Below are 14,716 nucleotides of genomic sequence, written 5' to 3' on the forward strand. Positions count from 1 at the left end.
AACCTGAGCAATACAAGTTATTTTTCAAATTAACACATGGTTAGTGACCATCTACTGTGTGCTCATTTCTGAGAGAAAGTATGAGACATGACTTGAAGCAACTGACAGTTTGGTTTAGGAGATGAGAAAGTGGTGAGATAATAAACACAAAATTATTTAGGTAGACCAAAACAGTGATAAGCATTATCATAAATCCAGATAGCCTATGCAAACAAAAACTGCTTTTACAATTGCAATTAAGTAAGAAATGACTTCACATCAGTGTTCAAGAGAACAGTTCCCCAAGGAGGGGGCATTTGCACAGGGTTCTGACTCATTATGTAGGCTGAGTGGAGAAGGCAGGTAGAGGAGGCATCTCAGGCTGATGGAACAGCTAAGGTAAAGGCTTGCAGACTGGGAAGTATAGGTAGAGGTGTGTCTGAGGATATCAACAGAGCTAGTTCATCTGTAATAGAGGCCCTTATCCAGAGCAGCAGGAGGTTAGGGTAGACTGAAGATGGCATTAAATGCCAAACGGAGGCATGGGGATTTATCTTGTAGCCAGTGCAAAGGATTTTGGGAGGAGGGCAATGGGTTCAAACTGATGAGAATGGTTAACATGGCAGGGATACACAAGAGGAAGAGACAGATTTGGGGCAAGGACCAGTTACAAAATTGTGGCAAGCATCCAGGTATAAGCTGACATGGATGGGTGTTAGAGAAAAGCGCCAGGGGGAAAAAGGAGACATGGAGCAAACCAAGCTATTACTAGTGAAAAGTATTTGCCATTTCTGCTCCTGTGAACCTTGGCTCTCTGGGAAGAAATTCCCATATGATTTTTGCACCCTAAGACTGGCATCCTGACCTCAGCTGTATGGAGCCTCCAGATTCAGGTGCCTCCTGTACATCTTACCTGCCTTTCCCCAACCTCCTGGACCCTTACACCAGTCTGTCTACACCCACTTTTAGCTGGTTCCCTGCATTCCAGGCTCAGCTTCCTCCTATGAACTTTGAATATTTGAAGGACTCTCCTACTATGAGCTAATCCTTATCCGGCAAGACTCCTCTGGTCTATGCCAGCTCCTGGTCTTGGCTTCTCCACCTAAGATGCACAGCCAACATGGTATAGACTTAAAGAAGAGCCTGACAAGGTTCTGAGACCCAGTAAATTTTGGGTTAACTATTTAATATTACAGAAAATAAAAAGTAATACAAAAGATACACAGATGGCTTGAAGTAACAAACAAAATAGTTTTGTAAAAGTTGGTATAGCTGTATATTTGATGTTTTAAATGATTTTATTGAGGTATAATTTACATACCATCAAATTCTCCCATTTTGAGTGTTCAATGATTTTTAGTGAATTTACCAAATTATTCACCCATCACCACCAACCAGTTTTAGAACATTTCCATCATCCCAAAAAGATTCCTCATAACATTTGTAGTTGCTCTCAGTTGCCACTCCCAGGCCACCACTAATTTACTTTGTCTCTGAAGATCTGCCTTTTTGGACACTTCCTACAATGGAATCATATAATATGTGGTCTCTGGAACCTGCCTTCTCTCACAGTGTTTTTGAGGTTTTGATTTTTTAATAATACCCATATTTTAGTGATTTTTATGTTTAAACAAACACTGTTTTCATTTCATTTCAAAAAATTCTAAACCCAACCAGGTATAGTGGTAGACACCTATAGTCCCAGCTACTAAGAAGGCTGAGGTGGGAAGATAACTTGAGCCCAGGAGTTCCAATCCAGCTTGGGCAACATAGCAAGACCTCATCTCTACAAAAAATATTTTTAAACATTTCCAAATCCAGCATCATAAATACATACAGAAAATTGCTTTTTGTTCAAACATAGACTACTCCCATTGCCTCACAGAGAAAAGTAACATGTGTTACAGAGAAACAAGCACATGGGGGTATTGTACAGGGAAGGCCTTCAGTGTCTCAATCCTCAAACTATAAATGTGAACCAAAGGATCTATAGGCAAGGACATGGCACTTTCTGAACATTGGTTTCCTTAGCTCTAAAATATGGCTGGGCTAGATCACTGGTGGCTCTCTATCTTTCTCAGCCTCCATCCTCCTCACCCAGGCAGTAATACTGTGTCTTATCAGTAACAGGATGGGAGTCAGTGCACAGTAATACAAAGTGCAGTTATATAAATGCCTCCCACCAGGTAGAAAACCACCAGATGAGGCAATTTCTCAGCTTCCTATCAGCTCTAGTTTTATGAATCTCAAGTCTGAAAGGAAGTTTCCTCACTAAGCCTCATTAAGCCCACAGAGTTTCTCTTGGAGGTTAAGACTTAATTGTATGCTGAGGCCTGACTATACTAGTGGGTTTTCTGAGTTTCACTAAATTCAAAGAGCTGCTGTAGCACAAATTCTCTGGTGTGCAAAAGGGTGAAATATCCACAAAGGCTTTCCCACATGCATCACATACCAGTTTTCTAACTAGTAGGGAGAGTTCTCTGAGATTTATAGAGCAATGAGATTTGCCTGAAGGTATTCTCACATTCACCACTTTATAGGGTTTTTCTGAAGCTTAATAAGGGATGAGCTCTGACTGAAAACCTTCCCCCATTTCCTGTTTTCATAGAGCTTCTCTCTAGTATGTGTTCTTGACTTACCACACTTGCAGAATTTCTCTCCAGTATGAGCTATCTGATTTTTTAAAGGTACAGTATGTGACTGAAGGCTTGCCATACTCAGTACATTGATAAATCTCCCCAGTATAAATTGTCTGATGTTGAATGACATGCATCCTCTGGCTGAAGCCTTTTCACATTCATTACATTCACATGGTTTCTCATTAGTATGGATTTTCCAGTGTTCAGTGAGAGAGGGGGTGTGGCTGCAATCCCACCTTCTCTCTTGAAATCGATAGGGCTTCTCTCTAGTATGTACTGTCTGATGTGGAACAAGATGTACCCTCTGACCAAAGGTCTTCCCACATACATTACACGTTTAGCATCTCTCTCCAATATTAATTATCTCAGGTTTGGTAATGTATGTACTCCAGCTGAAAGCCCTTCTATATTCACTGAATTCATAGGGGTTTTTTTCCAGCATGACTTTTCTGATGCTTAATAAGGGATGCAGTGTGAGCAAAGGCCCTTCCACATTCATTACATTTATAGGGTTTCTCTCCAGTATGAAATCTATAATGTTGGGTGAGAGATGAACTCTGGCTGAAGGCTCTTCCACATTTATTACATTTGTAAGGTTTCTCTCCAGTATGAAATCTATAATGCACAATGAGAGAAGAGCTCTGGCTAAAGGTTCTCCCACATTCCTTGCATTCATAGGGCTTTTCTCCAGTATGAGTCCTCTGATGTTTAATAAGGGATGAAGTATGACCAAAGGCTCGTCCACATTCATTACATTTGTAGGGTTTCTCTCCAGTGTGAAATCTATAATGTAGAACAAGAGATGAACTCTGACTGAAGGCTCTCCCACATTCACTGCATTCATAGGGCTTTTCTCCAGTATGAGTTCTCTGATGTTTAATAAGGGATGAAATATGACCAAAAGCTCTTCCACATTCACTGCATTCATAGGGCTTTTCTCCAGTGTGACATCGCTGATGGCGCCGAAGTTCTGATTGGAAATGGAAGGACTTCCCACATTCATTACATTTACAAGATTTCTTCTCTGGATGGGTTCTCTGAGAGTTATTACCCCCTGAAGTCTGCATGAATTCTGTATCACACTTATAGGATCCTTCTCCCATGGGAACACTTTGTTGCTTAACAAAGATGGATCTTAAGCCTAAACTTCTCCGAAATTCACTCCATTCATCTCTCCTAAGATTGGTAGAAGATTTGTGAGTGATTGACATTTTTTTCAGAGGTCTTTCCTGTTTTATCTGCTGCATCTCTAACTGGTCATCATAACCACACGTTGCTTTCAGTTTGGAGGACCAGAGCTCATCTTGAGTGTGTTTTTCCACTGATGCCACCTGGAAGAATTCTTCTTTTGAAATTCCCTGATTTGGAACTGATTCCTTGGCTTTAGGCCTCCTCTTTAAGTCTGTTAAAAAAAAAAAAAAAAAAGATATTCTAGTATTACCTGTTCTATGTTCCATAGAGGAAATTAAACTCCTTTAATGGATGTAAGACAATTAAGCTTAAAAATAATATCTAAAAGAGGTATACAGATTCTTTCAAGAATGGCTTATACCTGAAGATGATTTTGGAAGTGACAAGAACAAGTAATGAGCAGGTGACTGAAGATTAGGAAAACCTGAGAGAACTGTTTGGACTCCAGTATACAAGGTAAGTCCAAGGACTATAATGATGAGAGGAAGGAAGGAAGGGTGATGAGGGAAAGACTGGGTTTAAGGGACAGGGATAAAGTGAAATAGACAAAGTGTGGGATTGTAAGTCACCCTGTGATCTCCTTGGCCTAGATTACTGTAGCAGACTTCTATCCAGTTCTCCTACCTCTAGTATTTCCTGACACTCCTCATCATATTCTTCTTCCCCAAATTCTTCTTTCCTTGTGTTTTTTCCCAGTCTTAATCCTCCAAAGGCTCTCCTGTGCCTATAGGATAAACCCCGAATTTCTCACTCCAGCCCCACAATACTTAACCAGGATCTTGCCCTTTTCTTCAGCGGGTGCCTTCAGCACAGAAGCTGGCGGCCTCCCTGTTTCCCATATATTCACATCTACTCTCACCACCCTCTTTCTTTAACACTTTGCACACCTTTCAAAGACAAGCTCATGTCCTCCACAAAGTCTTCCCTCAACATCTCAGTCTATATAATATATCATTATGCATTATGTACATATGCATATGTGTCATATTACTGTATTATACAATTGTGAGAGGCAGAATAATAATTCTCTCCCAAGATGTCCATGCCCTAAATCCCAAGAACCTGTGAATAGGTAACCTTACATGGCAAAAGGGATTTTGCAGATGTCATTAAGGGCACAGACTTTGAGATGGGGAGATTATCTGGCATTATTTAAGTAGGCCCAATCTAATCGCACAAGTCCTTAAAATTGGAGAATATTTCCTGGCTGGGCAGAGATGCAGTGTGAGGAGGACTCCAGTCAACAATGCTAGCTTTGAAGGTGGAGGAAGGACATCAGAGCCAAGGAGTGTGCCAATCTCTAGAAACTGGGAACACCCCTTGGTTTACAGCCAGCAAGCAAATGAAAACTTCAGTTTTACAAAAGCAAGAAATTGGTACTGCCAATGATCCAGATGAACAGCAAATAGGTTCTTCCCAGACTCTCTAGAAAGGAATGCAGCCCTGTGGACACCATAGCTCTAACCATGTGAGACCCATGATCTATGAACTGTGAGACAATAAGTTTGTGTTGCTTAAAGCTACAAAGTTTGTGGTAATTTGTTTCAGCAATAATATATAACTAATATAATAATAATAAATACACTTCTGAAGAGGGAAATGGCTGGCCACCCCTAACCAGTAGTCTCAGAGGCCAGACTTCAGAGAGATTCTGAATCAATAGGTCTTATATGCTTCCAGGGAGTCTGAATGTTTAACAAGCTCCTTGGGACATTCTGAAACACAGCCACACTGTAGACCACTGTAAATAAACAGATATTGATCATGAGACTAGATCCAGATGTTAGACCCTTGATCTCATTCAGGAAGAAAATAAGAGCAAATACCAACACAGAGAAGTTCTGCATCTCCCCTCTCTGTCTTATACTCTAGGCTCCTATGATGAGGCCAAGACTATCCTCTCAGGATTTAAGCATCACTTTTCTAAGCTTCAGCTCTGGCCTGAGGCTATGATTCTGCCTCAGAGATGAACTGGCACAGACTGGCACCTGCCTCCTGTATTCTTGGGCTACACATAGCAGTCAGGGGAGCTTTTAGTCCAGAATTCTGCTCCAAGGAATGGAGCCTTCCGGGCACTCCCAACTCACCTTTAGATGACTTGAGATACCATCAACAGCTGGCAAAGAGTAGTTCTTTTTCCTGGAACCACTTCTGTTGAGGTCCAGCCTAATCAAGCTTGAAGTATCCTCATCTTGATCTTCCTGACATCCTCTGTCTATCCTTGCCCATAACCCTTTTGTTTCTGGGCTGCTCAACTGTTCTGCTTGATTCCTTACTAACTTCCTTAACCCTGATGAGATGGTGCTTGACTGGCCATATGTTACTTTTGATCCATCTAACATGGACTGTAAGACATCTAGTGACGCCATGTGGCACCAAAGACCCAGAAGGGGTGGGCAGAAATGGATACTCAAGGAAGGGTAAACACTAGAAAAGAAAATGAACATTTCCTCTTCTGATGCCAGAAATAATTACAAAATTTAAAATACTGGAGCTAAGGACTAATGCCAACTGGCCTCACCTACTGAAAAGACAGTTCCCCTGACCAAGGGTTCAGGAAAACTCTCCACCCTGAGAGGGGCCTTATAATGTACAATGCTGTTTAGCTTCACTCACTCACCTGACTGGGCACCTACTGAGATTTTTCTCTCCAACACACAGGGCTCTTCCCCTTCCTCCAACTGGCAGATCACATGTGGTTTGGACACTGGAAGACCTGATGGTAAAGAAAGAAAAGGATTGTGACTGTGTGTGCTGGCAGCCAAGTCCTTGGACCTTGATCTTCAAGGTGAAAAAATACTGTAGGTGTTGAGAGCCTCCAGAGAATAGGCATTGTGAAATGTCAGGAGGAGAGTCAGTAAACTTGCTATTTCAACTCTGCAAGAAACAGAACTTTTCCTAGAACTAGGAGCAGAAATAGTGTATCTCCAGGCTCCACAGAGAATGTAAATGTCAGATTCTGGAACTCCAGGGCAAAATTCAGCAACAGGCCTAGACACCCCTAGCATTTAAACACCAAGGAAATCAAGGCCTGCTGGGCAGGCTTTGGAGGCACAGTGCTCACCCAGGGAGGCCAGGTTCCTGAAGTTCTCCAGCATCACCTCCCTGTACAAATCCTTCTGAGCAGGGTCCAGCTGCCCCCACTCCCACTGGGTAAATTCCACAGTCACATCCTCGAATGTCATCAGGTCCTGAAACACAGAAGAAACTCATGTACCCTCGAGGAGCACACTCATGGCCTTGAGCAGAAGAGTAGACAGGCATCTGAGGAGAACCTCAGGATGTGCAAGAAGTAGTTTCAAGAGTTCCTAGCTACCCCAGTGCCCACAGAGTTGTAGGTTTCATCATCACAAAAGTATTTTCAACTGCTGCAGGGATTGTATCATCCTTACTACTTGGTATCCCACCCAGTGCCCACTTACATGCCTATTCACATCAAGCCACCAGGACTTATCATCAGGGTCTCAGGAGAATCAGGCCTACAGAGACATTCTGCTTAGGTGGGGGAGGTGAATGTAATATGTTTCCTTATTTGTCAAGAGGTTTTATTCTCACTAATATGCTTTGCAGTCTCAAATGCATAAGTATCAATAGTCTTCTAATAAATATATGACCTACAATTTTAAAGACAATTTTTACTAAGGCCAAATGAAATAATTTGGGGCTTATAATAATTGATCCCCCTACCTGCCTGTCAGCATACATTTATATTGAATCAATAAGTTTTGAATGGGCCACGAGTGGTGGTTCATGCCTGTAATCCTAGCACTTTGAGAGGCTGAGCCAGGAGGATTGCTTGAGGCCAGGAGTTCAAAACTACCCTAAGCAATAGCAAGGCCCTGTGTCTACAAAATTTTTTTAAAAAATTAGCCAGGCAAGGTGGCGTGCCTATTGTCCCAGCTACTAGGAAGGCTGTGGCAGGAGGATCATTTGAACCTGTTAGGGTAGCTTAGAAATGTTGGGGTGAAGTAGGGAGATTGCTGGCATAGAAACCTCTGCAGATATGACCATCTGCATAGGTGTGGCTGTTTTCCAAATAGTAAAGGACATTCCAAGGGCAGGAGGAACTGAAAACAGTTTCTCTCCTGGGGTGGAAAACTGCTCCAGGACTGCTATCAGGAACGTCCAATTTGCTGTAAAACTGGCCTAGCCACAATTCCAAGATTTATGTTTTTATTTTGTTTTAGGCTAGAAATAGCTTTGCTGAGGTTAATGTGCACCTGGATATCTTAATCTGTATCAGTGATCCTTAAAGCTTACCTGAATGACGTGTACCTGTTATTATAATCTTTTTGGAATCTTTAGAACTTGTTTGCCTGTGGGATAGCTATAGAGCATTGTTTGCTTGAATGATTTGGGATGATCTTTTGTTCTTAAAATGAATAAATACAAGTGAGGAATTACTCTTGGGACTCTTGGTTCAGAAAGCCTTGAGTCCCCTGACCCCACTCTTTCTCTTCTATTGTTTCATTTCTTATTCCTGCATGATGCCCTGTTTTCAACCCTGTTGGCTAGGGACTCTCCCAGCATGAACCCAGGAGTTGGAGGTTGCACTGAGCTATGATGATGCCACTGCACTCATACCCAGACAACAGAGACCCTGTCTCAGAAAAAAAAAAAAAAAGAAAGAAAAAGAAAAAGTTTTGTAAGTTTGATCAGCCTGAATCATTTTCCCCTCAAACTTAACAATGATTCAGTTTCTGAGTCTACAAAACTAAGTGAGAGACCCAGGATCCCGGGTCACCACTACAAGGCATGACCATTCTACAGGTCCTAGTCATAACTATCCTGTCACCCTCAATCTCATTAATTAGAATACTTCCCATTTGACTTATATTGTATGGTAATCCTTATGTGAACTAAAAAGCAGAACAAGCGATAGTACTATAAACTCCTATTATTACCCTAGAGTATTTAAAAATCAAATCTCATTTAGATACTGATTCCACAGAGTAATAAGCTGAAATAATTTTATATTAGCATAAAAAGCAGCCAAAATAATCAAATGTGGAAAACTCACTACTACAGTAACCTCTTGTGATAGTTTACATTATTAGACTAAAATATACAATGGCCCTCCTGACATGATTCAGCTGCCTGCTGCCTGCCCCCTGACTCAGGTATAGCCATGTAATCAGCTTTCTCAAATGAAATGTGAAGGCAGAGACATGAGCTACAGGTGAGCAACAGCCTTCAGCGCCAGTGGGAGTCCTGCAGTTGCTCTTTTCCCTCTGCCTTGAAAATGGCAAATGATCTGAGTGAAGATGTGGGCAAAGCTACAGCAGGCATGTAATAATAAACCTTTTCTGGTATAAGTCTCTGAGGGTTTGCTGTTGTTATCATGGTATAACTAGTCTAAACTGACTCATTAAAAAACTGGTACTCAAAGTAGGGCTCTACCATAACAAAACAGTCAAAAATCACTTTCATTTTTGAAAGGACATCAGCTTCAAGGCCAGGCAGTAAGGAAACTTATTGGCAAGGTGGCAACTCATATAATTTGGTGGTGAACTGTTTGGTAAAACTATTGCCTTCAATAACTTGAAATAGGAACAATGTAAGCATGAGCTTCTGATGCAACGAGAAAAGGCTGGAAACATAACATTAATAGTGTGAGCTGGTTGTTATTGGCTGCATTTGACAAAGTATTATAAGAAGAAAAATATGCTCAAGTGTTCGCTGGTTTGCAAAACAAAAGGCAATTGGGGCCGGGTGCGGTGGCTCACACCTGTAATCCTAGCACTCTGGAGGCCGAAGTAGGTGGATTGCTCGAGGTCAGGAGTTCAAAACCAGCCTGAGTGAGACCCCCCCCCCCCCCCGTCTCTACTAAAAATAGAAAGAAATTAATTGACCAACTAAAAATATATATACAAAAAATTAGCCGGGCATGGTGGCGCATGCCTGTAGTCCCGGCTACTCGGGAGGCTGAGGCAGTAGGATCACTTGAGCCCAGGAGATTGAGGTTGCTGTGAGCTAGACTGACGCCACGGTACTCACTCGCCTTGGCAACAAAGTAAGACTTTGTCTCAAAAAAAAAAAAAAAAAAAAAAGGCAATTGGAAGCATCCAGAATGCCAGGATTTCCAGAGTTGGAGACTTAACCAATTCTCACTTCCAACTGGAAAAGAAAATATACATAAGGCTTTTGTATGACAAAAGATGATTTAAACCCAGACTATTATCAAGGACTAAATCATGAATGTGGTTGTCAAATGGCTCCCAGGAAATCCTTTCAGTGGGACCAAACTGTTCAGAGTGGAAAAAAAGTATACCCGTTTCAAGGAAATCCAAAAAGCTCTACAAATAAGTCTAAAGAGAGGGGTACATTTCAAAAACTGTGGGGTACAGCCATTGACACATGGAGCCAGCTGGAAGCAAATACATAAAAACTGATTAAGTTTTTGAGAGTTGCACATAAAACAATTCTAGGAGTTGCACATAAAACAATTTTGAGAGTTATACATAAAACAACCTACTCAGGCAGGATGAAAAAGCTCCATAGTCCCTGAGAGAGCTTATTCTTCAATACAATCTTTATAATGTGGTCAAGGAGGATGCTGTGAAAGGAAGGAACTTCCTGAGGGCAGAGCCAACAGCCCAGAACACTAGGCTGGGGAGCTCCACCCAGGGAGCAGAACCAAGGCATAGCCCAGGATTTTCTGACTCCCAAGATCAAGGGTCCTCACAGAATCTGCCCAGTGGAATTTGATAACTGTATGGACCTGGGAAACTTCTCCCATGCTTCCCCTTTCTGAATAGGAGTTTTTATTGTGGTCATCCTGTCCCCACTGTTCATTGTATGCTGGATATATGGATTCAGGTAAATGTCCTTTTAGTTCATAGGTCTCCAGATCCAGAGGATCCACATCCAGGCCCAATGTAGATATTATCATGCCATCTAAGACTTTGATCATGATGCTGTGACTGAATGGGGATTCTGGGGTTACCTCTATCAGTAAGGCATTTTGTGTACAGGAGAAAGGGAAGTGAATATCTATGAGTAAGAAAACACACAGTGGTAAACTAATTTTTTGTTTAAAATAATCACTGTCCCTCTCTTTGGGCTCCTCACTCTAGAAGGCTTATACTTCCCACTTTATTGACATTAAGGTTGGCCACGTGACCTGCTTCAGCCAGTGGGTTGTGAGCAGAAACAACACATGCCACTTCTGAGCAGGAGCTTGAAGAGCCAAAGTGCTGACATTGCTCTTTCCCTCTGTCATGAGAACAGCATATCCCAGAGCAGGGTTGACCCTTCAGCCTGAATCCCAGAGCGAAGAGGGTGTGCAGGAGAGTTATAGTCAGCCTGCTATTGATAAACACAGCAGAAAGAAGACAAAACACCTTTGGGACTGGGAGCCTTTGAGATCTGGGAGCTGTACCACACAGAACTAGCCTAAGCTCTTGGCTATACCTCCAAATGACATACATCAAGGCCAAAGAGATTTAAACTCTATTTATGATTCTACTATTAAAAATTACTTGGAAGAACTCATTATTGATGGGGGTTTCCTTTTTTTGGCTTGAAAATGAAATGTCGATGTCTATCATCAAGCCAGAATCCCACTAAAATACCATCTCTGATACTGGGAAACTCACACGCTGGCATCACAGCCCTCCACCTGGTTCTTCCTCCACATCCAGCTCACTACAGCCAAACCTGAATCCAATGCTGGAATCAGTCACCATGATCCCCGAAGATGACAAGGATTAAGCAATTACCATTTCCAAGAAGGCCCCATCCATATGAGATTGAGGTTGTATCACTGAGTGGTTAAGATCTTGGAGCCAGCCTGTGTTTGAAACTGGGTTCCCTTTCTTGCCACCTAGATAGCCATGATGAACAAGTTACTTTATCTCTCTGTTCTTTGATTTCCTCAGTTTACTTTTCTGTGCTTTGGTTGCGATTCTTCAAAATAGTAATCATTTTATGGCAATGTTTTAAAAATGAAATGAGTTAGTATATGTAAATTGTGTAGAATATTTCCTGATACATATCTGGTTTTCAGTAAATAATAACCATTATTATTTTCATCGTAATTAATGTTATTATCATCCTCATTTTACAGGTAGCAAACCAACGCATAGCAAGGTTACATTATGCATCCAAGGTCACACAGCCTGCATATAGTGAAGTTAAGTCTGTCTCCTCACTAATCCAGGGGGATAACATCTGAACAGGGACCCAGTCACAAATGGTCTCCCCACCTGTCCATATCCTCAGGACCTTCTTGATATTCCTTCTCCGTGAGTATTCCCAGTCTTTCTAATGCAGGCCGATTTTCCTGTTCCTGAACATCATTGGAAAGGCCTGTCTGTGCCCATTTGCCATCAAACTGTACACATCCTAACCTGCTGCATCCTGGAAGTCAGAGTCCTCTCCCCACTGTGTCCATGACACTCCTTCAAGGCCAGGGCTCTGGCATGTTACCTAGTAATCACTACAGTACCCATTACAGAAATAAGCCAAAGTGAGCCCAAAGGATCCCAGTGAGTGAGTGCATACCAAGAAGAGAAGAGAGGGCAGAGTGGCCATCATCCACCTTGACAAGCTCAACTCCTGCACAGCAGGGACAGGGGTCTTTGTTCTCTAGAACAAAAAAGTTCTAGAGAAAAGGAGGCAAAGCTATTCATAGTTTAGGCATTTGAGGAAAAATTAAGAAAACCCCAACTCACCTGGGGCCTGGCTTTCAGGAATAAACTGGTTGTTCCCTTTTCTCCTGGCAATCTCTCTGGAGGAGGAGCAGGGTCCTGAGAAGGGAGAGCTGGGAAGGTAAAAGGAGCCATAAGGGAGGCTAACCCATATGGCATGTGCAGCTCCCAGACTCCTCAAGCTGGAGACCCCTATACAGCTCTGTGTGTCACCTCCATGGTTCTGGAGACACAAGTGCATCAAAGGGAACTAGAAGACAGCTCCTAGCTTGCCCATATAGGAGGAATGTGCTCCTGCACACAGCAGTGTGAGGCTCCTACCTATCCACAGGCCCACAGCAGGCTACAGGTGTGTGACCAAAGTCTGGCCATACCACTGCAGAGTAATTTACTGGGCCTACTAAATGCAGATCCTTTCTTAGGCATTTTGGAAATATAAACATGGAGACCTTCAAGGAATTTTAAATCTAGTCTGCAGATTAACAACTACACAAGGCCCAAGACAACCCCATGGAAAGATATGAGCGTTAAAGGGGAAGAAATCAGACCTCTCCCCTCATTCTTGGGAATCTAGCTCAGATGCTAGCTCTTCCTGAGACCCTGCCCTTGGTGTTCCCAAGCACTGTTGGGTCTCTGCAGCACATTTTGAGAGCCCCTCTATTAAAGAGCTTTGCATCATACTGTTTGTAAAGCCTTAAAACAAACAAACCCAAATCATGCCAGTAAAGTAGAAAGGCTAACGACAGAAACACTGAAGTAGGCAAGCAGCATAGCATAGTACAGGTCAGCACTTCTCAAACTTCACATGCATATGGATCCCCAAGGATCTTTTTAAACTCTGGTTCAAAACTTATTAAGACCCTGCTCAATGAGTGTGGGCTAGGGCCCAAGAGTCTGCATTTCTAAAGAGCTTCCAGGTGATGCCTCTGTTGGTCTATGGGTCACACTTAGTAGTAAGGACATAAAGAAAAAAAAGGGGGTAGTAGGCCCAGGGATTTGGCCCAGTTCTTCCATTGGTCAGTTTTGTGTCCTTGAGTATGTGCGCTGAAAAATAAACAAATTCAAATGCTCACCTGGTGAAGGAGAGGACATTATACATTTAGAAAGTAATGGCTTGGCTGGGTGCAGTGGCTCACGCCTGTAATCCTAGCACTCTGGGAGGCCGAGGCTGGCGTATCGCTCAAGGTCAGGAGTCCGAAACCACCCTGAGCAAGAGTGAGACCCCCGTTCTACTATAAATAGAAAGAAATTAATTGGCCATCAGATATATATAGAAAAAAAATTAGCTGGGCATGGTGGCACATGCCTGTAGTCCCAGCTACTGGGGAGGCTGAGGCAGGATTGCTTGAGCCCAGGAGTTTGAGGTTGCTGTGAGCAAGGCTGTGACACCAGGGCACTCACTCTAGCCTGGGCAACAAAGCGAGACTCGGTCTCAAAAAAAAAAAAAAAAAAAAAGAAAGTAATGGCTTTTACCCCTCCCGAGTCTCCTGGATTGCATTACTCCCCACACCCTCACTGTTGGGGGAAGAAACTCACAGGAGGCACCCACCATGTGTATACTGCTGACCTTGTACACAGCTGAGCTAGAAGAGCCGGAAAAACTCTGTTAGTGAAGTGATTAAGGAGATGATAGACAAGGCTCTAAATGGCCCTACTGTCCTCTCATTCCTGGCCAAGGGCCACTCCTTCATGGGTTTGTTTGCCCTCTCCCTGCCGCAACAGGAAAACATCAGATCCTCTCCTGTGCTGCTTGCTCTTCTTGTGCAGTTCGGCTCCCCCCTCTCCTTTGGCCATTGGGACAAGTCATCGGTGGCCATCCCCTCCACCTTGCCAGTCATCCAGAGACCCATTCCAGACCTAGGAAGCTGGGACTTCAGTGAGATTCCCCAGCCTCTTCCTAGGGTCCTCCTCCTAGTAGGCCCGCTACTATTAAATAACTCCCCAGGAGGGCTGCAGGCCCTCTGCACGCTTGAGAGCCAAACCTGATGCTGTGGAGTCCATAGTTAGGGCAAAGGGGCGGCGTCCTTTCACTAGGTCCAAATCACAGTCTTTCGGCCACAGCCCTGCGGTCCTCCCGAGGGCTCAGGGAGCGGGGAGCAGGCTAGGGCCGCCTGGCTGGCGCGGGGCATTCCCAATCAGCACGGTGAGACCCAGAAGACCTGTAGGGCCCAGAGCAGGGCTGTCAAACCTGGAAAGCCGCCCGCGCGCACAGCGCTGCTGCCCGGGGCCGTGCTCTTCTCCCGCCCCGGGACACAC

General features: G+C 43.3%; 1 protein-coding gene across 1 annotated transcript; it reads right to left on the reverse strand.

The window, feature by feature from the left end:
* Nucleotides 1-1,131: 1,131 nt before the first annotated feature.
* Nucleotides 1,132-13,889, reverse strand: ZNF514 (zinc finger protein 514). Its single transcript, XM_020286248.2, has 4 exons — nucleotides 12,485-13,889; nucleotides 6,874-7,000; nucleotides 6,430-6,525; nucleotides 1,132-4,020 (listed from the first exon to the last, which is right to left on the reverse strand). Exons 1-4 carry the CDS (start codon nucleotides 12,617-12,619, stop codon nucleotides 3,038-3,040), a joined length of 1,341 nt encoding a protein of 446 aa, XP_020141837.2. The 5' UTR covers nucleotides 12,620-13,889; the 3' UTR covers nucleotides 1,132-3,037.
* Between the last annotated feature and the right edge of the window lie 827 nt (nucleotides 13,890-14,716).

This window comes from Microcebus murinus, chromosome 3 (assembly GCF_040939455.1).
Source record: "Microcebus murinus isolate Inina chromosome 3, M.murinus_Inina_mat1.0, whole genome shotgun sequence".
Classification (NCBI taxonomy): Eukaryota; Metazoa; Chordata; class Mammalia; order Primates; family Cheirogaleidae; genus Microcebus; species Microcebus murinus.